This window comes from Paroedura picta, chromosome 7 (genome assembly GCF_049243985.1).
Source record: "Paroedura picta isolate Pp20150507F chromosome 7, Ppicta_v3.0, whole genome shotgun sequence".
Classification (NCBI taxonomy): domain Eukaryota; kingdom Metazoa; phylum Chordata; class Lepidosauria; order Squamata; family Gekkonidae; genus Paroedura; species Paroedura picta.
This window is the reverse complement of record NC_135375.1, coordinates 121070186-121092768: the sequence shown is the minus strand read 5'-3', so window position 1 is coordinate 121092768 and position 22583 is coordinate 121070186. Positions and strand designations below refer to the sequence as shown.

At 51.2% G+C, this 22583-nt stretch overlaps 2 protein-coding genes across 9 annotated transcripts in view; one reads left to right on the top strand and one right to left on the bottom strand.

The window, feature by feature from the left end:
- Positions 1–318, bottom strand: part of LOC143841636 (uncharacterized) — a 31240-nt gene extending 30922 nt beyond the window's left edge. Inside the window, exon 1 of one of the 2 annotated variants that reach the window (XR_013232742.1) lies at positions 4–318. Coding sequence is in view for 1 of the 2 variants with exons in the window: in XM_077346244.1 (XP_077202359.1) it covers positions 4–183 (180 nt within the window). In the remaining variant the exon portion in view is untranslated. The remainder of the gene's footprint in view (positions 1–3) is intronic. The other variant, XM_077346244.1, reaches the window with a different exon arrangement.
- A 25-nt stretch (positions 319–343) lies between these two features.
- The window catches only part of CHD1L (chromodomain helicase DNA binding protein 1 like), a 30682-nt gene continuing 8442 nt past the window's right edge, over positions 344–22583 (top strand). For 3 of the 7 annotated variants that reach the window (XM_077346242.1, XM_077346238.1, XM_077346237.1), the window contains exons 1-16: positions 2092–2233; positions 4765–4877; positions 5525–5628; positions 7074–7188; positions 8531–8562; positions 11277–11358; positions 11444–11606; positions 12932–13087; positions 14066–14158; positions 14466–14562; positions 15785–15858; positions 18549–18659; positions 19009–19123; positions 19563–19716; positions 20732–20897; positions 22355–22491. In XM_077346242.1, the coding sequence (XP_077202357.1) occupies positions 2137–2233; positions 4765–4877; positions 5525–5628; positions 7074–7188; positions 8531–8562; positions 11277–11358; positions 11444–11606; positions 12932–13087; positions 14066–14158; positions 14466–14562; positions 15785–15858; positions 18549–18659; positions 19009–19123; positions 19563–19716; positions 20732–20897; positions 22355–22491 (1809 nt within the window). In that variant the 5' untranslated portion in view covers positions 2092–2136. Of the gene's footprint in view, positions 474–2091; positions 2234–2279; positions 2301–4764; positions 4878–5524; positions 5629–7073; positions 7189–8530; positions 8563–11276; positions 11359–11443; positions 11607–12931; positions 13088–14065; positions 14159–14465; positions 14563–15784; positions 15859–18548; positions 18660–19008; positions 19124–19562; positions 19717–20731; positions 20898–22354; positions 22492–22583 lie in introns of those variants that run through there. The other 4 variants (XM_077346240.1, XM_077346241.1, XM_077346243.1 and 1 more) reach the window with 4 other exon arrangements.

Sequence of the window (22583 nt, the reverse complement as noted above, 5' to 3'; positions counted from 1 at the left end):
CACCGCGTCTGCAGGGGGCCGCCCGCTGGGCTGGCCCCGGCCGGGCTGTCGGCGCTGGAAGGCGGTCCCCGCCGCGCCGGTCACTCGCCGGCCCACGAGCAGGTAGAGCAGCAGCACGGCGGCGCCCGCGGCCGCCCCCCAGTCCCCCCACGCCGCCGCCCCCTCCTCCTCCGCGGCCGCCATGGCCCCGCCGGCAGCCGCGGCACGAAGCAACCAGCCAGCCAGGCAGCAGGGAAGCCCGGCCGGGGCGCGGCGGAGCGGAGCGCAGCGCAGCCCCTGGGCGGGCAGAGGGAGGAGCGAAGACCCGCAGCTCCGAGGCCTCCCCTGCTGGGCGTCTCTTCTGCTTTTCTCTTTATTTATCCTCTGACTGAGTTACCGGGCCGCCCGCCCTGTGCTCGTGCTCAGGCTTTCGTGTGCCGCATTGGCTACAGCGGGGTCGGTCTGCGCGGTGCCCCCGGACTCCCGGGCTGTGGGTAAGCTCCTCCTCTCCGTTTGTAATAAAGCTGCACAGCATGGGAAACGCCCTGTTTTGAGTCGGTCACATTCTTATCAGCAAGAACCAAACAAAGCGGCTTCTATGCATTTTAATAATGGAGCACTATAAAACGTTTTAATTTTCACTCTACAGATTAGCTGCAAGGTGACGGAGCTCTTCACTTGCAGGGGTAGTTGACGGGGGGGGGGGGAGCTCTGATTGATGGGATCGCTTCCTTGGCCCAGAAGCCTGGCGGAAGAGCTCCCGTTTGCAGACCCTGCGGAATTGTTTCGGCTCCGGCAGGGCCCTGATGTCGTCGAGGAGCTCGTTCCACCAGGTGGGGTCTGGCCCTGGTCAAGGTCAGACAAGCATCTCTGGGGCCAGGGATTACCAGCTTGTTGGTGTTGTTAGAGCCTAGCCCTCTCTGGGGGTCGTAGGTAGAGAGGCGGCCTGCCAGGTACTCAAGCACGCAGGCTTCTTCAGGGACATCTTGTTCTTCAGGAACAAGATGTCATAGTCCCATTGTATGTAGCACTGGTCAGACCACACCTGGAGTACTGTGTGCAGTTCTGGAGGCCTCACTTCAAGAAGGACGTGGATAAAATTGAAAGGGTACAGAGGAGAGCGACGAGGATGATCTGGGGCCAAGGGACCAAGCCCTATGAAGATAGGTTGAGGGACTTGGGAATGTTCAGCCTGGAGAAAAGGAGGTTGAGAGGGGACATGATAGCCCTCTTTAAGTATTTGAAAGGTTGTCACTTGGAGGAGGGCAGGATGCTGTTTCTGTTGGATGCAGAGGAGAGGACACGCAGTAATGGGTTTAAACTTCAAGTACAACGATATAGGCTAGATATCAGGAAAAAGCTTTTCACAGTCAGAGTAGTTCAGCAGTGGAATAGGCTGCCTAAGGAGGTGGTGAGCTCCCCCTCACTGGCAGTCTTCAAGCAAAGGTTGGATACACACTTTTCTTGGATGCTTTAGGGTGCTTAGGGCTGATCCTGCGTTGAGCAGGGGGTTGGACTAGATGGCCTGCATGGCCCCTTCCAACTCTAGGATTCTATGACCCGCACAAAGGCTGCGTCCTGGGGCCAGACAAGCACCCTCCAAAGCTGGCAAGCGCTTCGGTGTCCTTGCACAATAACAACAACAACATTGCACCAATCAGGGTTTGGGGCTTCGGACCAGAGTGGCTGCGAGCATTCTGCCCCTCCCATCAGCCTGTATTGCCTGTTCAGGCAGGCAGCAGCTCTCCAGGGTGTCTGAGAGGGGATGACTGCAGAGCGGCTCTCCAGGGGTCCATGGACTATAATTACCATGAGCCCCTGCCAGAAGGCTGGCAGGGCCTCATGGTCATTGTAGTCCGTGGACCTCTGGAGAGCCCCACTTCGGCCACCCTTGCTGAGCCATGGCATAGGGGTGCGGGGGGGGGCAACACCTGGAGGTTCTGCAGCGCCTGAAAAGCGCCCCGACCCTTCTCGAAGGTCGCAAGCAGCTCCGCACACGTGACAGCCCCCTGCGGCCGAACTTCCCGGAGCTAGCCCCGCCCCGGTTGCAGCCACGACCAATGGCCGATCGGCCCGCCTGCCCTTGGGCCAATGAGCGCCGGGCCCGCGCCCTGCTCTCCCGGGTGCTGCTCTTGCGGGGCGCGCGCGGGCCCGGGCATGTCGCGCCTGCTGCAGGCGCTGGGCGAGGAGGGGGCGGCCGGGCCCGGCGCGGGGGGCGTCCGCGAGGAGGAGCTGCGGCGCTGCGGATTGCGAGGTGGCGTTTGCGGCCGGCCGGCCGGGCAGGCTGGGCCCTGGGGGCGGGAAGCGGCCGGGAAGACCGGGTGGGTGGAGGAGAGAGGGAGAAGGTCTAAGAAGAGCTGGGGGGAGGCTATACCCCGCTTTTCCCCAGCCGAAGGAGTCCCAAAGCAGCTCACGGACCCCCTTTCCCTTCCTCTCCTCACCCTGTGGGTGAGGAGGAGCCGCGAGAGCTCTGGGAGAACTCATCTGCGAAGAGAGCTCTAATAGAACTGAGGTAGGGCTGCAGGTAGAGTGCCTACTCCCCATGTTACGTCCAACCCTCCAGGTTAGGGGCTGCCGCTCTTTAACCACAACACGATGCTGGCTCTCAGTCTCGGTACCTTCAGGAATAACCGAAGTAGAGGAGCTGGGGATTTCATATCTTGCTTTTCACTCCCCCAAAGGAATCCCAAGGCGGTTTATGGACCCCTTTCCCTTCTTCTTTCCACTCTGTGGGTTAGAAGGAGCTGAGAGAGCAAGAACTTCCCTGGGGGGAGAGCTCTGGGAGACCCAAAGTCACCTAGATGGCTGCATGTAGAAGAGGTGCGGGGGATCAGACCTGGTTCATCATGTTACATGCTGCTGTTCTTTAACCAGGACACCCCACTAGCTCTCAATCTGTACCTTCAGGAATAACAAAAAAGATGAGCAGGGGTGTTCATAGTCCAATTTTCACTCCCCGGAGGGTTTCTAGATAGCTTATAGACCCCTTTCCCTTCCACCCTACCCCGTGAGGTAGGTGGGGTTGAGAGTTCTGAGAGAACAGCTCTTAGAGAACTGGAACTGGCCCAAGGTCACCCAGCTGGGCGGGGGGAGTGGAGGCTCAACCAGGACACCCCACTGGCGCTCAGTCTTGGTACTTCCAGGAATAACAAAAAGAAGAAGAGCTGGGTCTTTAGACCCTGCTTCTCACTCTGCAAAGGAGTCCCAAAGCGACTTACAAACCCCTTTCTCCCCCCTCCCCACAGCAGACCACCCAGTGGAGTAGGAGGGGCTGAAAGAGCTCTGACAGGACTGCTCTCTGAGAAGAGCCCTAAGAGACCTGGGACTGGCCCAAGGTCTCCCAGTGGGCTCCCTGAGGAGGACTGGGACTACTAGAGCAGTGGTCTCCAACCTTTTTATCACCGGGGACCGGTCAACGCTTGACAATTTTACTGAGGCCCAGAGGGGGGGGGCTAGTCTTTTGCCAAGGGACATCACTGCCGCCTGAGCCCCTGCTCCACTTGCTTTCCTGCCAGCGCCCCTGACTTCCTGCCGCCCGCTGGGGAGCCCCAGCTATGGCAGCCACTGGAGAGCACCAAAGGTGAGCCAGCGGCAGAGTGGCAGGGCAGGCCCCAAGGCAGCAGCTGGGGAGGAGGACGAGGAGGAGCTGTGGCCCAGTACTGACTGATCCACAGACCGGTACCGGTCCCTGGACCGGGGGTTGGGGACCACTGGACTAGAGGCTGCAGCCCTTTAACCATGACTGCACCCTGGCTCTCACTTGGGAATGTGGCTTGGCCATTGGGGCTTTTTATATGTTTTGTCCTGAGGCCCCTGGCCCTTGGCCTCTGCTGTTTGGTTGGATTCGTTTGTTTCCCTTCCCACAATACGCATCACTGTTTGCACAGCCAAGGTGCCAAGAGGGTGGGGGGAGAACGGGGACTCGCTGGGTGGCCTTGGCCCATGTTGGGCTGAAGCAGCAGAACAAAGTCCAGTGTCACTTTGAAGTGTAATTCTGGGTAGAATCTCTTCTGTCTGGCCGTGCTTTTTCACATGCCTTTTCACCTCCTGTCCTAGAAGAAGAGTGGGGGCCCAGGATTGAGCTTGGGCTGGCCTTAGAGGTGCCCCTGGATTCAGCCTCGGGTCAGGTGGCTGAAGAACTGTGCGGACACACTTATATCCCGGATAAATATGTATTTATGTTTACAGTAGCAGAAAAGCCCATTGTATGAAGAATATCATAGGCGTAAGCCTTCCACGACCCACTCCTGATCCGGGCAGGCCTGATGAGGCTGTGGAGGGGCTGCTCAGGGCAGGGGTGAGCACTCCCCCCTACCGCCACCTTGGCAGCCCTGGTGAGGCCGCAGCCAGGGCTGCTCAGGGCGGGTAAAGTGCTGGGAGGATGGGCTTTCTCATCCCCCTCCAACTCCTCCTACCACCCCAGTCGTGCTTTATTTATGTTACAGAAGTTTTGTATTTTGCCCTTCCCTGCAGTCTCACAGCAAGTTTAAAGATGCAGTATTAAAATGACAAGTAAATGAAACATTCCATCTTTAAAATTAAATATTTAAAAATCAAAGATCAAAGATAGGATGTATAAACTTTAGGTTCGAAATCAGATAAAGCTGCCTCCTGTAAAAAATTAAAAACTGTGGGGGGGGGAGGCTATAGGATAAGTTTTTGGAGCTGTTCCTCCTCCTGCGGCACTAAGGTTAGGAACGTGATTTCCCCTGTGACCCGGCAGGTTCACCCCCCCCCCCCGCCCTTTGTTTCACTCTCTCCTGTCTCTCCGTTCCTCCCCTTTAGGCATCTGCCTCCGTGCCTATCAGCTGGAAGGGGTCAACTGGCTGGTGCACTGCTATGGTGCTCAGCACGGCTGCATTCTGGGGGATGAAATGGGTCTTGGGAAGACGTGCCAGGTACCTTTCAGTGCTCTCTGTCTCTGCTGGGTCTCTTCCGCCTTTCTGCCTTTCTCAGCCTGGCTACGACTCCCAGATCCCCTTGGCTGCTGCACCGTGCACAGAAAGACTTGGGTGCATTGCACATGCTCTGAGTTGCGGTCTGGGACTCGTAGCTGAAGGGTGGCCTTGCCAGACGTGAATTTGTGTGCTGAGCTGGCAGCCCCGTTCTTGGGTTGCCCCCTGTCCTGTCACAGCTGGCTGGGCAACCCGAGCAGGCCCTCTGCAGGTGACTGGATGAGCGAGGATATTTGTATGGGAGAAGGGGATCCATAAAGCATGCTGGATCCAGGCTCCATGCAACTTTAAAGGCCTCATGTGAGGACGGAAGCAATTTGGAAACTGGGGTGGGTAGACCAGGACTGGAGTGATGTGGCCACAACAGCCCTGCGAGGTAGGCTGGCAAAGAGATCATAACAAGCCCACTGTCAGCTGGCAGAGCAGGGGTTTGAACCCACCTATCCAGCAGTCTAAGTGTTATATATGTGTTGCTCTTTCAGCTACCTCGGGCCTCTGCAGGAAAAGTGGAAGATAAATATTTTACAAATATATACTCAGGAGTCAAGCAGATGCAGTTAATAACCACCAGTGTCTCCCTTTTCCCCCAGACTATTTCTCTGCTTGTTGTCTTATGGGGAAAGCTTCAGAAGAGGCCTTTTTTGATACTTTGCCCTTTGTCTGTGCTGAACAACTGGAAGGAAGAACTGGAAAAGTAAGCTTTGGCAAATGTGTGTGTTGCTTCTTAAATCATTCAGACATGAAGATGATTTAAACCCTGGAATATCAGTTGTCTTCTGTCCTGCCCCTCTTTCACACAGTCCTGACCAGGGAGGCCTCAGGGTCTTAGAAGGCTTCCAGACAACAAGGGCAGTCTACGAGAGCCAGCTTCGTGTCCCGGTTAGGAGCAACGGCTTCTAATGTGAGGAGCCAGGTTTGATTCCCTGCTCCTCCCTCACATGCAGCCAATTGGGTGACCTTGGATGAGTCATAGCACTGATAACGCTGTTCTGCCCCAGCAGGAATATAGAATCATAGAATCATAGAGTTGGAAGGGGCCATACAGGCCATCTAGTCAACGCAGGATCAGCCCTAAGCATCCTAAAGCATATCAGGGCTCTCTTGGCCTCACCTCTCTTCCAGGGTGTCTGTTGTGGGGAGAAGGCCGCTTTAAGACTCCTTCGGGTAAAGAAAAGCGGCATATAAAAACCAACTCTTCTTCAGTAATCTCAGGGTTCTCTCAGCCCCACCTCCCTCGCAGGGTGTCTGTTGTGGGGAGAGGAAATAGAAATGTTTAAACAGAGGTTGGAGAGCCATCTGACAGAGAGGCTGATTCTGTGAAGGTTCAGGGGGATGGCAGGTGACAGTGGATGAGCGAGAGGGTTGTGAGTGTCCTACATAGTGCAGGGGCTTGGACTAGATGGCCCAGGAGGTCCCTTCCAACTCTATGATTCTATGAGAGCCAGTCTGGGTCTGATTCTCCAGTATGTTCTCAGATAGGAATAAAAAATTAACTGGCCAAGTTTGGATGGACAGCATTTAGACTCATAAGCCTCTGGACTAGAAGAAGAAGAAGAAGATATGCTGCTTTTCTCTACCTGAAGGACTCTCAAAGTGGCTTACGTTCGGCTTCCCTTTCCTCTCCCCACAACAGACACCCTGGGAGGGAGGGTGAGGCTGAGAGAACCCTGATATCACTGCTCGGTCAGAACACTTTTATCAGTGTTGTCGGGAGCCCAAGGTCACCCAGCTGGCTGCATGGGGGGGAGCGCAGAATCAAACCCGGCATGCAAGAAAACCCGCACTCCTAACCACTACACCAAACTGAGGGACCGAATGACTTTATTCTATACTTATGTATTTCATGTATTTTATGCTGCTTTATATATTATTATTATATTATGATTATGATTATTATATATGCCACTTTTGATATTTCAGTACCATGGGATATGTATACTGGAATCCATCTTTGTTTGGAACCATGATAAATCAAGTTGATTTAATATAGGATCAAGTTGATTTAATACAGGATCACCCAATCAAAAAAAAGTCTGGGGTTGACAGAGTCATTTCTTGTCCCACGTGAGTTTTAGAGTGAGCTTCAAGCCGTGCATTTCGCATCTTGCTCAACATGGCTCCTTTTTCACCCTGAAATAGATTTTCTCCCGGCCTTTCCTTTGTGGTGTACGCGGGGGACAAGGAAGAACGGGCAACGCTCCAAGGGGACTTGAGGTCCAGCAACAGTTTCCACGTCCTCCTGACCACTTACGAGGTAATTGGCGATGTCCCCAGGGGTGGCTCCCGCAGAGCCTTGTGTCTGACTGTATCTGTTCTGTCCACCGTCTCCGATTCGGTTTCCTTTGGCTCCAGGCCTGAGTAGAAGTGAGGCTTTCTTGGGTAGCCACAAGCAAAAGAATAAATCGAGGAATGTAACACTTCACTTCTTTTCTGTAAAGGCACCTCTCCATAATAAAGTTCCACACCTTTTTGAAGCATTCCTAAGAAATGCTATAAACTTTGCTACTTCTTCAGTAGGTCTAGGAATGTATTGACCTTTTTTATCAGATACATAGACCGAATTAAGGGTTACTTGACACTGAGGAAATATTGAAAGTATCAATAGAACAATAGATGGCTTTAACAGTCATCTTTCTGGAAATATTTTTAAAAATACAGAAAAAGATTATTGCAAACATTCAGGCAGCATTTGTTCCAGGTTTTCTTGCTCTCTGTAATTTTTCAACTGGACGGTCATCTTTGGAGTATCAGTTCTGAACTTTGCCAATTTTATTAACTCACGACACAATGGTTTGTCCAAGCCTATACCCTTAACAAACATGGGCTGTAACAGTTTTTCTCTCTCCGAACCCACCCGAATTCTCTGAAAATTGCCACCATCAGGGTAATATATGGGAAATTTGAACACTCAGGAGCACTAGAGAAATACTAAGTTGTCATTACTTTTAAGTGCTATTGAAGGTGGTTGAGGATATAAACTTGTGGGACGGGAAGGTTCTGTGCCTGTGAAGACACTCTAGAGCAGGGGTGGGCCAACTGTGGCTCTCCAGATGTCCAAGGACTACAATTCCCACAAGCCCTGTTCGAAAGCTTCTGTTGGGATTCTGTCCTGTCCTGTCCTGTTCTAGAGCTTCTGTTGGGATAATTTGACTGCTGTTATGCAGCTCATCTCTATTGGATTACATTGAAGTGCATGAAAGTCAAGGGTAGTATCGTATAGGGGTGATCAGTCAAATTCCAGTTTTCCCCTCTGCTTTTGGATGCTTTTGCTTCTTGCCTTAGATAAGCCAAAAACGAAATCAAAAGGCCAAAGTAATAAGTCTCTCATCCACTCTTAATAGGTATATTATATTAAGCATTCAACTTCTTGCCAAGTTGAATGTTTAATATACTTAATATGCGTAATAAGAGTGGACGAGAGACTTATTACTTTGACCTTTTGATTTTGTTTTTGGCTTATCCATAACACTGGGAGTTAAACGGAGCAGCTTCATTGTATTGAATTTGCTTCTTGCCCAGCAAGACCTGACTGTCGCCACTTTTCCTGTGGCGCTCCATTAACACTGACGTGGCTCTTTCTTTTTCTCGGTCAGTAGCTGTGCCTCAGAGATGCTGCGTTTCTGAAAAGGTGAGTATGCTTAGCTGCCCAAGAGGACAACGTGATGTTACCTTCTCCCCACTGTCCTGCAGCACTGACGTTTCAGGCTCTGCGTTCCAGGGCCATCCACACAAAAAGGAGAAAAACCTTAACCCAAACAGGAGTCCAGGAACCTAAAATGGTTAACAGAAAGGGAAATGTCTGTAGGCTTAATGAGGGTGCACCATAGAGTTTATAAAACCTGATGGTATAAAAATACCAGCATTTATTAATTATCATGATGAATTATCATCATCATCATCATCAGTATAATGCAGTAGAAATTAAAAATACCCAAAGGCTTTATATGTACCTCGGCTAAAATCCAATCCTATGAACATACTAGGGCAGGGGTGGCCAAACTGTGGCTCTCCAGATGTTCGTGGACTACAATTCCCATGAGGCCCTGCCAGCATGTGCAGACCCACTGTTTGGCCACCCCTGCCTAGTGCTTTGACACTACTGTGTTTTGACATTGCCGCTTTTATCAATGACTTGGCACACATATAAGTACAGCATGCAAGAAATGTACAATGAATTTTGTAATCTATTGGATCCTTTAGATAGACACAACTTTAACAGACAGAGACAGTGGATCTTGTGTGGACCGGATGAAAGAAATGGAGGCCTCTAAATTTTAGAAAACAGTGATCCAGTCATGGCAAGCATCAGTCACATCTCAGCCTGCTCTTTCAGGGGCCATGTTGTCCCCCAGTCCCCCAGTATGTCCCAGGTGTAGTTTAGTGCTTGCGATGGGATGCCACTGGGGTGCACACTAAAGCGGAAGGCCTAATTGACTCCTGTTTGGGTTGGGAGGGATGCAAACTACCTAGTTCCCAGGGGCCCCTTCCCTAACCACCCTCAGACACTCACGCCCTCCTTCCCTCCCACCCACCTGTACAACTCCCACCTGCTTGTGTGTCCTTCCCTTGTCTGCTCATCACCTCTCTCGAGGCCCATGCTCACAACTGCCTGATGTCCTTTCCCTAGTGGGACCAAGCCCCGAGTGCAGCAGGGGGCATGGCGAGGGAGTGGGCAGGGGGCGCCAGAAACCCTGGGACTCGGCAGCTGCCCCACTTGAGGGTTTGCTTGTGCCGGCCCTGAGTTCAAGTCTTAGTTTGATGACGGCACATCAGACCATATCAAATTTATTTAAGACAGCACTACAGCCAGATAAGACAGGTAGCAAAAAACACTGGGAACTGATACGAAATTTAAAATATTTAAAATTGCATGATTTATAGGTACATTAATTTAAAATTGCTTAATAAAATTCCTCTAGCATAATAAAATTCCTCTACGACGGTACATCTGAAGACATTTGTTTGTGTTGGAGCCTGCTGCCTCATGAGCAGCCTGGGCATGTTTTGTTAAGGATGTGTTGTTCTTTTGGCCAGCAATCACCCTTCTGTCCAAAACCCCAACTCTTTTTTTGTACAAGCAGCTGTTCTTGCCAGTAAAGTTGCAGGAGTCAAGCTACTCAAATAAAAAAATATTATCAAAATGTAAATGCTATTTTGTGTTTTAAAACACTTTATTTATTCCAGAGATAAATTATACATTACAGAACTGCCGTAATGAAAAGTTTTAAGCTGCCATTTTGCATTACAGAAAGAAAAGAAACATACATATCTTGTTCTGGCAAACAATATATAAATTTAATTTATGGTGCAGACAGTGGCAAAGATCAAAAGCATGAGGTCTGGATATCAGGCCCCATCATTATTTTTATTGCAACTTATTAGGGAGCAACTCCTGGTCTGGATTTATACAATAACTCCTGAGAGTGTGTTATTTTGGAAGAGTATGAAGGATTGACCACTGATTGACCTCACAGGCTGGAACACATATGGCCTTGTCGGTCCTTGGATATATTCATCTGTTGTTGTTGTTGTTGTTGTTTAATTTATTACCCACCACTCCAAAGTTGGCTTGTGGTGGTTTACAAAAAGTCCAGCTGAAAACCCCCATTAAAATGGACAGAAAAATACCAATACAGTAAAACTAACAGTCCACAACATGGTGGAAAACCCCCAACCCCTGCCCTTACCGCTAGAGGGAGGAGAAAAGAGAGACAAAATAATAAGTTACTGGACACCAGGGGAGGCCCATGCTTCAACCGTAGACCTGGCGGAAGAGCTCTGTTTTACAGGCCCTTCAGAACACAGTCTCTGTGAAATGCAAGCAGCTCTAAATAGGAATCTGATAAGTAAACTACAGGAATTTGATAAATAAATCTTCTAGACCAGGGGTAGCCAAACAGCGGCCATCCAGATGTCCATGGACTACAATTCCCATGAGCCCCAATTCCCAGTTTGGTGTAGTGGTTAGGAGTGCGGACTTATAATCTGGCATGCTGGGTTCAATTCTAGACTCCCCCACATGCAGCCAGCTGGGTGACCTTGGGCTTGCCACAGCACTGATATAACTGTTCTGACTGAGCAGCGATATCAGGGCTCTCTCAGCCTCCCCCACCCCACAGGGTGTCTGTTATGGGGAGAGGAATGGGAAGGCGACTGTAAGCCGCTTTGAGCCTCCTTTGGGTAGAGAAAATTGGCATATAAGAACCAACTTTTCTTCTTCTTCCTCTTCTACCCCTAGACCCTGGTGCAAAGTCTGCCAGTTAAAGACGTAATCTGACACAAATACTGAATTTTTTAAAAAGATTTCCCTGTTCTGGTTTCTAAACATGTGCTTGTGTTCAGTTTTAACTGGGCGTGCCTCGTGGTGGATGAAGCCCACCGGCTGAAGAATCAGGAGTCGTTGCTCCATAAAACACTTACCAAGGTAAGAGGCAGGCAGGAGGCTGCAAGAGCTGGTGTGATCGGACAGGAAACTGCCTTCCGACACTCAGGGTCTGAGTTCCTTTCAGTTCTCAGTGGACTTCAGGCTCCTGCTGACGGGAACGCCAATTCAGAACAGCCTCCAAGAGTTATATGCCCTGCTTGCTTTTATTGAACCGGACGTCTTCCCCGAAGCACACGTGGAAGAATTTGTCGGCCGCTATCATGGAATCGCAAAGCAAAGCAAAGAAGGTAGGCACCTTCTCATCTCCACTGGGTCTCCTGAAGAGCAAAAAAAATCCCCCCTCCCCAAATGCCTCTTCTTAGCTGCAGCCTCTGCCTGAGAGCCAGTGTGGTGGTGTAGTTCAGAGCGGTGTCCTTTAATCTGGAGAACCGATTCCCCGCTCCTCCTCCACATGCAGCCAGCTGGGTGACCTTGGGCCAGTCCCAGTTCTCTCATAGCTCTCTCAGCCCCATTTACTTCACAGGGTGTCTGTTGTGGGGAGGGGGAGGGGAGTCAATTGCAAGCTGCTTTGAGGCGACATGAGGCCTCCTGGGTGAACTTGGGCCAGCCTCAGTTCTTTCAGAGCTCACTCAGCCCCACCTACCTCACAGGGCTGGGGAGAGAAAGGCAATTTTAAGCTGCTTTTAGACTCCTTCAAGTAGTGAAAAGCAGAGTACAAAAAAACAGCTCCTCTTCTTGGACAAAGGCCAAGGCTTGGGTCCTGGGGCAGGTCTGAGGAACAAGAAATCGCATGACTCCAAATGGGAAGACCCTTGAAGCTGCCTTCTTCTGAATCAGTCTGCTGGCCCGTCCAGGTCAGTTTTGTCTGCATGGACTGTCTGCAGCTCTCCAGAGTTCTGGTTCAGGGTCTTTCCCATCCCCTGCTGCTGGATCAGTTCAGCTGGCGATAACTGGCTGTGCAGGAAGGGACAGGTGAGAGCCAGGCAGTCCTTCGGGTTGGCCCCCAGGAGAGTGGGAAAACCTGCAGGTCTTGATGCTGCTGCTGCTGCAAGGGATCAGACTTTAGAAACTTCTTAACAGGTCCCCACGTAGTAAACGTTTCTAAACTCCCCAGCCGGACCTCCTAGGGAAGGTGATCCAACCCCTGAATCATCAGTACTTTTCCCAGTTCTGCAATGTTGTTCTTGAGATACGGGGACCAGAACTGTCCATGGTGATCCAAATGAGGCCACACCACAGATCTATACGGGGGCATTACAGGGTTGGCTGTTTTGTTCTCAGTTCATCTTATAATCATCCCTAACAGAGTTTGCCTTTTTCCACCCCTGGGTTGACACTTCCACTGAGCCAACGTCTACAACTCTTTTTTGCTCTCGGTCTCCGCAAGTTCAGACCCCTTGTGGCTGAGGCATCCATTCTGCGCCCTCGCGGCTTCTTGTTGAGCGCATGCAGGTTTTCAAATGCGTGGTTTGTGTGGGGGATGGCGCTGCTGCCTGCGGCTCGTGTCCCTGTGGCCTTGGGGCTTTTGCGACCCTCCAAGAGATGCCTCCCAGACCCCTTGCTTGGGCCGTGGAAGTCCATGCCCCTGGCAGCCTTTCTCCCTTTTCCTCAGCTACAGAGCTCCACACACGTCTTCAGCCGTTCTTGCTCCGGAGGGTGAAGGCGGAAGTGGCAGCCGAACTCCCAAGGAAGGTGGAGGTGGTGCTTTACCACGGCATGGCGGCTCTGCAGAGGAAGCTGTACAAGGCCATTTTGATGAAGGACCCAGGTAAATGGAGCTCATGAAGGACTTCAGAAGTGGCCATTGATTTTTTTTTAACTGACATAAACACAGGAAAGGTTTTTAGGGCCAGAAAGTGGGGTGGAAACAGAAAATCTTGTGTTCTTTTCACCTGGAACCATCCTCCCTTCCATACTTATGAGGCTAAATCCTGCCACGCAGTGGATTATGAAGTTAGACTCCCAGAACCATAGAGCTGGAGAGGACCGTGCAGGCCATCTAGTCCAACTCCTGCTGTTGTAGCACCTTTGGGATTATGATACAGTGTTGTGGGTGCAGCCACAGGAGGCAGAACCAGCCACAAAACGGCTTCCACGGCTTACCTCCAGGCATGCAGTGAAGGCCCTTGTGCTGTGGTGGTAGCTGCTGCCAAGGAAAGATTTTTAGAAATCTGCATGGCCAATCAGAAGCCTTCCTGGCCCCATCCACTCTCTAAAAAGCCCTCGTGGGCACTGCGGTAGAGACCGCTATTCTCACTGTGGAGTTTATCAGTTGTCACATTCCAGTCGAACTCCCCAATAAGCAGACTCTTGGAGGAAGAAATCTCTTTATTAAAGGGCACAAAACAAGCACATGAAAATTCTCTGCTGAAATGAAGGAAAGCAAAAGCCCACCTGGCTTTACGCTACTCCCAGCCCCCCTCCACAACACCCCTTGGCACCAGACCCCAGGTGCGTTCATTCTGTTTCCCCTGCAAGAAGCCTGCTGAAGCTAGAGGGGAGAGAAGGGCAGTTACCTCCCTGGGGTCACAAAGTTAGAGTACAACACCTGACGTTTCCCAGCTGCCCCTGTTCTCTGGTCAACTGCAGGTGGCCCCAGCAGCAGCAAAGCTGGGGAAATACATCACGGATAGCACAACTCAGATCATGACAATAAGATGGTGAACACAAATTCAGAGCACAAAATCAATACAGCGTGATAACAGATACATGGCATCAGTGTGCATATCTTTTTCTTAAATTGCAGGAGCATTTGAAAATGACACAGGGAAGAAAGTGAAACTCCAGAACATCTTGATTCAGCTGCGGAAGTGTGTGGCCCACCCATACCTGTTTGACGGTAAGAGAGCCACTGAGGCAAACAGGTTTGAAGGGCGGGCTCCCCTGCCTGTGGAAACAGCAAGGGAGAGGAGGCATCGGTTCTGGACACCAGGAAGGGAAACTGCAGAGCGGCTCCTCAAGAGCTGTGCTGATAGAACTTGAGATGGAGACACCTGAGTCTGGGGCCGAGAGAGGACTGAGACAGGACCGCTTGTCTGATCCAGCAGGGTTCCAGCCTTACACTCTTAACACTGCAGTTCAGAGGCGGCCCTCCCATGTTAGGCTGTTGAGGGAATCCTTTTTGCCCAGGCCTCTTTCTGTTGCAGGAGTTGAACCCGAGCCCTTTGCCGTCGGGGATCACCTAATTGACGCCAGTGGGAAACTGAGCTTATTGGACAAGCTTCTGGCATTCCTCCATGCGGGGTATGTCTGTTTGTTTATTATATTTCTATACCGCCCTCCCGTATGGCTCAGGGCAGTTTACATAAAACATAGGGGACCATCATAACAATAACCATAACAATAGGAACCAGTATTGATCAACAATAAGATGACAATTAGCAATGGAATAGGACTTTTCAAACAGAACCTGCGGGGGGAGGGGTCAGTTGGGTTCAGGAGGGGGTCTGTGACATCCAGGGGGGGCAGCTGAATGGTGTTCGGTCTGTCAGCCTCGGTCGAATGCCAGGAGGAGGAGCTCCCTTCGGAATTGTGGGAGTTCAGGCAGGGCCCTGTATTTGGGGATCTGTAATTTGGGGATCTCTTGTGGCACAGAGTGGTAAGGCAGCAGAAATGTTGTCTGAAAGCTCTGACCATGAGGCTGGGAGTTCAATCCCAGCAGCCGGTTCAAAGTTGACTCAGCCTTCCATCCTTCCGAGGTCGGTAAAATGAGTACCCAGCTTGCTGGGGGGTAAACGGTAATGACTGGGGAAGGCACTGGCAAACCACCCCGTATTGAGTCTGCCATGAAAACACTGGAGGGCGTCACCCCAAGGGTCAGACATGACTCGGTGCTTGCACAGGGGATACCTTTACCTTTAATTTAGCTAATTGAAACTCAAATACTTTGGACACCTCATGAGGAGAAGAGCCTAATGCTGGGTGCAATTGAGGACAAAAGAAGAAGGGGACGACAGAGAATGAGGTGGCTGGACGGAGTCACTGAAGCAGTAGGTGCAAACTTAAATGGACTCCGGGGAATGGTGGAGGACAGGAAGGCCTGGAGGATCATTGTCCATGGGGTCGCGATGGGTCGGACATGACTTCCCACCCAAAAACAACAAATTTTGCTAATAAATGGATCTGTGAAAACGTTAGATGTTGGAACAAATCAAGGCTTGGGAACACAAGCAGTTTTGTGCTCTGGAGCAGGACTGCGCACTGCTTGTTTCTGCGTCTGTAGGAGATTCTTGCATTTTGGTATTGGGGTGAATGTTTCCATGGGCTTCTGCCATTGCTCGTGGAGCTGCTCTGTGATTAGCCTTGACTTTTGATGGCCTACGAGACTCATGGTCCAGCCGTTTGTTTTCTGCTTAGTCCCGTGGGTCTTGCTCTCCAGGGGGAGGAGTTGCCCCCTGCGCCTGCCTTGCTTATGCCACGTGGCCAGCCCAGACGAGGCCTGCAGCTTCTCCTTCTCCCGTTTCAGAGGCCATCGAGTTTTGCTCTTTTCCCAGATGACTCGCATGCTGGATATTCTACAGGACTACATGGATTATAGAGGTATAAAAGCTTATCTTCTCAGGTAGAATTGCTTTTGGTGGCTGTCGGGGGGCAGGGTCCTTGATCCTCTGCACCAGCCCTAAAGGGAAAATGTCTCTCGGGGTTTTCCTGGATCCTTTGTTGCCTTGCATTGAATGCAGAAATGCAGGTGGACCCGTCTAAGAGGAAGGTCTAAGAGGGTAGCCCAGCTCAGGGTTGGAGGATTTCCGGAGACTTGGGGTTGGACCCTGAAGAGGGGAGGGGCCTCATCAGGGACAGTGGAACTGTGTCCACCACGCAAAGCAGCCATTTTTTCCAGGGGAACTGATCTCTGTAGCCTGGAGGCCAGTTGTAGAATTGGGGGATCTCCAGGCCCTGCCTGGAGGATGGCAAGCCTGGGGTTGGTGCTGTCAGAAGGTGTTGATTCTGCCAAATATCCTTTTATCTGCCATGGACTCTTTTATTTCCTTCATGGGAAGCTTTTGCCTTTGATATGTACCTACCCCTCGTCGTGCCCCATAGAATCATAGAGTTGGAAGGGTCCTCCAGAGTCATCTAAACCAACCCCCTGCACAGTGCAGGAAATTCAGAAATATCTGCTCACCCACAGTGATCATGCCCAGATGATGCCCCCTTAAAACAAAACACCCAGAATCCAGCCTGGCCTGGAGGAAATTTACGTATCATCCCACAGTAGCAATCAGCAATTCTTTGGGTTGGTAGTTACCCGGATCCTCCTTTTTACCCTTCTTGAAAATGGGACGACATTTGCCCACCTCCAATCTTCTGGCACCTCACCTCCAAGAATTGTCAAAAATAATGGACAGAGGCTCAGAAATTGCATCTGCAACTTCTTTTTGTTCCCTTTGATGCAATTCACCTGGCCCAGAGGATTTGGTTTCATTCAAAGAAACTAGGTGTTTATGGGCTAACCCTACAGTAATCCTAGGTCACAAATCCCGTCCCTCATCACATAAAGTGATTTCGCCACATTGAGCATGATTCCCTTTGCAACAGAAGACAGGAGAAGTAGGACTTGAGCAGTTCAGCCCTCTCTTCATCACGTGTTACAATGTCACTTTCTGGTTCCCGCTGTGGTCCTACCATGACCCTACTCTTTTTCTTACTCTGAATATAATTAAAGAACCCTTTCTTGTTGTTTTTAGCATTTCTGGCTAGCCGAAGCTCATACGGAGCTTTAGTTTTTCTAACACTCTCCCGACAAGCCTTGGTTATTTGTTTATATTTCTCCTTAGTTATAAGGTCCTCCTTCCATTTCCTAAATGAGTCTTTTTTATTATTCAGTTCTTTTGAGATCTGTTTATGGAGCCACCCTGGTTTCTTTATGTTTCTCCCAGTGTTCCTTCTCAAGGGAATTGTGTATGATTGTGCCTTCAGGCTTTCACTTTTGAGAAAGTCCCAGTCTTCTTGGACTTCCATTTCCTTAAGTTTTCTGACCATGGGATTCTACCTGTCCCCTGTTGTCTTGCTAAGTAGTACGTGGGGGTAATTTGGAGGGGGTTCACAGACTGTGTTATGTGTCCCTGGTCTGCTTCCTTTCTACTACAAGGTCTTACTTTGGTCTTCGCATTGACCCTGCACAGACTGCTTCCTGCTCAAAACTGGAACTTGGGGGCTGGTGGGTAGAAAGGGGTATAAGAGCCCCAGTGCTGTTGTTTTTTAGCCTTGGCATCGTATGGATCAGGTCACAACTTCCAATAAATTAATCTTTGCACCAAGTCAAAGTCTCTTATTGTGGCAGTCAGGAGAAACCTCATGGGCGTGAGGCCCAGAATCCATCTGCAGTGCCAAAACATGGCCTTCTGTAACAAACACGAGAGCGTATCTGAACATGGTTCAGACTTGCCGTTTTCTTCCCTGCTCCGTTCCCTGGCCTCTGAAACCCAGGCCTGTCCTGGGACGGTTAGTTCAAGGCCACCAAGGATCCTTGTCTAGGGCAGGCCTGAGCACTACAGCCATGCCTCAGACCTGCTGCTGTAATGGGGACTCGGAGGCCTGCCTCGTAACTGAATGGCAGAGCAGGGAGAGGAGGAACCTCTGACCCCCAAAAGTAGAACTGACACAGTCATGGGACAGCAGCAGGAAGGAAGGGGGTCTTCCACAGGAGAGAGCAGCAAGAAGCCCATGGCAAAAGAGGAGATGGGACTGGCAGTGGGCTAGAGTGTCTCTCTGTGTGCATTCCTGAGAGCCAACGTGGAATAGTGGTCAGAGTGTTGGACTGGAATCTGGGGGATGTGGGTTCTGCTCTCCCGTGGAACGTTTCAGGGTAATTTTGGGCCAGTCATACACCCTCAGCCTGCTTGGTGTCGTGGCTAAAGAGCTGCAGCCTCTAATCTGGAGAACCGGGTTTGATTCCCCACTCCTCCTCCGTGTGCAGCCAGCTGGGCGACTTTGGGCCAGTCCCAGTTCTCTCAGAGCCCCCTCAGCCTCACCTGCTTCACAGGGTGTCTGTTGTGGGGAGAGGAAGGGAAGACGACTGTAAGACTCCTTTGGGTAGTAAAAAGTGGGGTACAAGAAAACAGCTCTAATTCAGCCTAGCCCACCTCACAGGGTTGTAGTGGGGATAAAACAGAAGAGATGTGAACAAAATAAGCCCTTCTGTGTTCCCACTGGAGAGAAAGGCTGTATATTAATAATGTAATACAATAAATAAAGCAATGAGGAATAATTTCCGTTCTCTCCCTGCAAAGGGTACAGCTATGAGCGTCTGGATGGCTCCGTCCGTGGTGAAGAGAGGCACCTGGCCATTAAGCATTTTGGCACTCAGCCCATCTTCGTCTTCCTTCTAAGCACCCGGGCAGGTGAGGAGGCAGTTTGGGGTGCGGAAGTCTTGGGCCGAGAGGCCTGTTGCTGCCTCAGGGCATCTGCTGCTAGGGGGCGATGGGGGGGGGGGAGAACAAGAGATGGTTTGGGTGCTTTCTTCCATTAACTTTTTCAGTGGCTAGTGCTTGAGGGGATTGCTTGGGGATGCCAGGCCTCCGCAGGAATTGTGTCTTTTTAAAAACAGGTGGATTTATGGTGGTCCCAGGCTTCATGGCTGATCAGCAGAGCTTGCACCTGGACCGCCTCAACGTTGATTTCTGTTTGCCTTGTGTGTGGTGTCACGCTGGTTATTGAACGCATCAAGTGTGTCTTTCTCTGTCTTCCAAGGGGGAGTCGGCATGAATCTCACGGCAGCAGACACGGTTGTCTTTGTGGACAGCGACTTCAACCCCCAAAATGACTTGCAGGCCTCTGCAAGAGCCCACCGGATCGGCCAGGACAAGTAAGGGATGGGAAGGAATCTGTGTCCCTGCATGTGAACCTCACAGCCTATCGGCCGTGGCGCTGTCTCTTACGAAGGGCGTGCTTCACCAATCCGACAGCACCTCCTGTCCGTGGGTTGAGCCGGGCAACCCCTCATGAGGGGTGGGCAAAAACCACTTGGGTCAAGCAGAGGAGATGCACGGCAGAGCCGTCTTGGTGGCGGGGACAAGAGTGCCATCCGCCCTCGTAGCTTTCTTGGGAATGGTGGGCTTGGGTTTGGTGAGAGGGTTCGCACTCGGACCGGCCTTAGAAAGCCCCAGGTGTGTATTTGTGAGTGTCCTTGGGAAGGGCTCTTCATTTCCGAACTCTGAGTCCCATCCTCAGCACAAGTTTGTGCAGGGAGCCAGTTGTGATGCAGGTATTTGTGTTCTCTTGCAAATTTTGCGTCTGCTCACAAGGCCGGTCAAAATAATCCGCTTGATTGGAAGAGACACGGTGGAAGAGATCGTCTTCCGGCGGGCCGCCTCAAAGTTGCAGCTCACCAGCGCCGTCATCGGAGGGGGCCAGTTCGCACTCGGAGCCCAGAAGTTGCAGGGGGCCGCGGAGGAGCAGGTAACCTTGATCTCAGGTGGGCGCTTTGGGTCACAATGGCTTCCTCCCACCTTGTGGAATGGGAAGCAGGGGGTGAGTGGGTGGTGAAAACCCTCAGCCAGCAGGAGCGCCCAAGGCGAGTGCCAGAGGCAGCAGAGGAACAAGGGCTGGGGCAGAGTCCGCACTTGCTTTCTTTATTCGATTGTCAATCCTGTTGAATTCAGATCGCTTTGAACTCGGATCTCCCCCCCCCCCCATTGAAACAGAAAAGTGTTCTGCATGTGGTTAGGGTAATTCAGAAGGGGGGGAGCCAAGCCTCTTTCTTTCTTTTCTTGAGGGGGGGGGATGAGGATCGAAAAAGGCAGAGGAGGGAGGAAAAATCCAGGACCGACAGAAGTTGAGAGAAATTAGGAGCTTCTCCTTTAAGGCAAGCGTGTCACATGACCAGGTGTAGCCTATCAGAGGTTCTCTCCCACGGAGCTTTCTTTCCCAAATGGGTATTCAGGATTAAAAGCAGTCTGAGATATCACACAATAAAGGTAGGGTCACTCCGGATCAATCCTTCTTGCTGCAGAAGGAAAATTTAAATCGCCCAAAATCCAAACGGAAATCGCATTCTGTGTAGAGGGCAGGGACTGAATCGACCTGGGGTTGGAATAAAAGCTCCGTGCAGTTTACACCTGAGACGCCATGTTCCTCGTGGGAAGCGGGGATGGAAGGTACAGAATGGCAGCTGCAAAATGGCTTCTGCGGGAGGCAGAGCCAACTATACAATGGCTGCCTCAGCTTATCTCCAGTCAGATGGTGCTGTGGTGGCCGTTGCTCCCCAAGCAGTGTTTTCTGAAATCGGTACAGTCAAATCTCTAGTGGCCCATGTGGAGCTTTGCGGGACAAAAGTCCTCCCTGATCCTGCCCGCTTTCTAGCAACACTTGACAAGCTGGTGGGGACCCCAGGGGTAGGTGAACCCCATTCTAGCCACACTGCAATATGTGATGGGGAAGGCTTTAACCCTCATCCTTTTCTCCTTTTTTAAAGCTGAGTGAAATTCTGAAATTTGGCTTGGACAGATTGTTGTCCTTGGATGGCAGCTCCCTCTGCGATGTGGACCTAGGCCAAGTTCTTGGGGGATCACGGGCAGGAGAATGGGTCGTGGATCTTGTGCAGCCGCCCACAGACGGAAACGGAGACCAGGAAGCAGAAAGTATGCCTCTGATATCCGAATTGGGATTGTGCTGAATTCCTTGGCTCTTCCTCAGCAGTCCTTCTGAACCTGCTTCTGCAGCCACCCTGTGTCCCCAAAAGGAGAGGCTCCCTGCAGGTCTTCCTTTCAGAATTCCAGACACCCCCCCCCCAAAAAAAAAGGAAGAAGAAGAAAGAATTCCAGACTGTCTAGAGCAGAGGTGGCCAAACTGTGGCTCGCTGGAGGTCCATGGACTACAATTACCATGAGCCCCTGCCAGCAGGGGCTCATGATAATTGTAGTCCATGGACCTCCAGTGAGCCCCGGTTTGGCCACCTCTGGGCCAGAACAAGGAAGCTTAACTCCATTGTGTGTCTCGCCTGTGGCTTTTCCGAGCACCATTCTCTATGGCAGGGGTAGTCAACCTGTGGTCCTCCAGATGTTCATGGACAAACGCTGGCAGGGGCTCGTGGGAATTGTAGTCCATGGACATCTGGAGGACCACAGGTTGACTTCCCCTGCTCTATGGCATTCCAGGGTAGTGGGCCATTTCTGTACTAATGAGAGCAATTTCATCATTTCTGTGGGCCTAAGATAAAACTTCCATTTTAAAACCTGAAGTCATAGGATAGAACAGCCCTTCCTGTACACAAAACCCAAAGGCTCCGACACCCGGGAATTGTCACTTACGTTTTCCTTTTGCAAGCGGCAGAGTGTGTGGTCCGTGTTCCCCTCCCTCTGTCGGAAGGACTCCTGCACAGGAGGGCAATTAAGTGAGATGAATGGGGTAGAATGGAAATCAATCTCACTCGATGGGGCGTCTGATACCTCTTGTGGCTTTACTGAAAGTGCTTCCAATAGAAAACATATACATTTTTGCTCACATTTTGTTAGGACAGTCAAGGAACGGTTCGAGGTGAACTTGGGCCAGTCACCCTCCCAGCCTGGCCTAACTTACTCTACCTTTTTCGAGGGCTACGTTGTGAGAGAAGGGGGAGATGCCCCGAATGCTTGCGATTGAGGGGCCCCAGTCTCTCTCCGCCTGCAGTCACTTTTGGAATGGTGACTCAGCTTGTAGGGCATTGTGGCAAAATGGGGGCCGCTGCAGTCACAAAATGGCCGCCACCATTTCCCTGCCTTCACCCAGCGTTGTGGTGGCTGCTGCTGCCGCCTAAGCAATGTTTTTAAAAAACCGCACAGCCAATCAAATCTCCAATGGCCCCCCCTGTCCTGCCCGGCTTTCTAAATCCACATGGCAGGCCCCAAGAAAGATGTGTCATGGTGCGCGTGGACCCCACGTTGGGGGACCCCTCCTCAGAGGTAGGCAGGATAAAAGTTAAATAGTAAGACATCCTGTCAGAAATCTGGGACTGTTGCCAAAACAATAAGGGAAGTCCCTTCAATGAAAACGGTGAGGCTGTCCCTGTTCTGTATTAGAATCCGGAGTGATCTTTACGTTGAGTTCTTCCCCTTTTAAGGCCACATGTACCTGTACGAAGGCAAAGACTACTCCAAGGACCCCAGCCGAGAGGATGAGAAGGCCTTTGAAGGGCTGCTGGATCTACAGGAAGCTCTCCTTGAGGGAGAGGGAAGAGCCCTCCGCAACAAGGCCAACGTAAGGATCTGGCTAAGGGGCCACTCTTTGACCTCTTGGCTTTGAATGGGTCTCGGGGACCATCTTTCTAACAGAGTGCTCAGTTTCCCAAG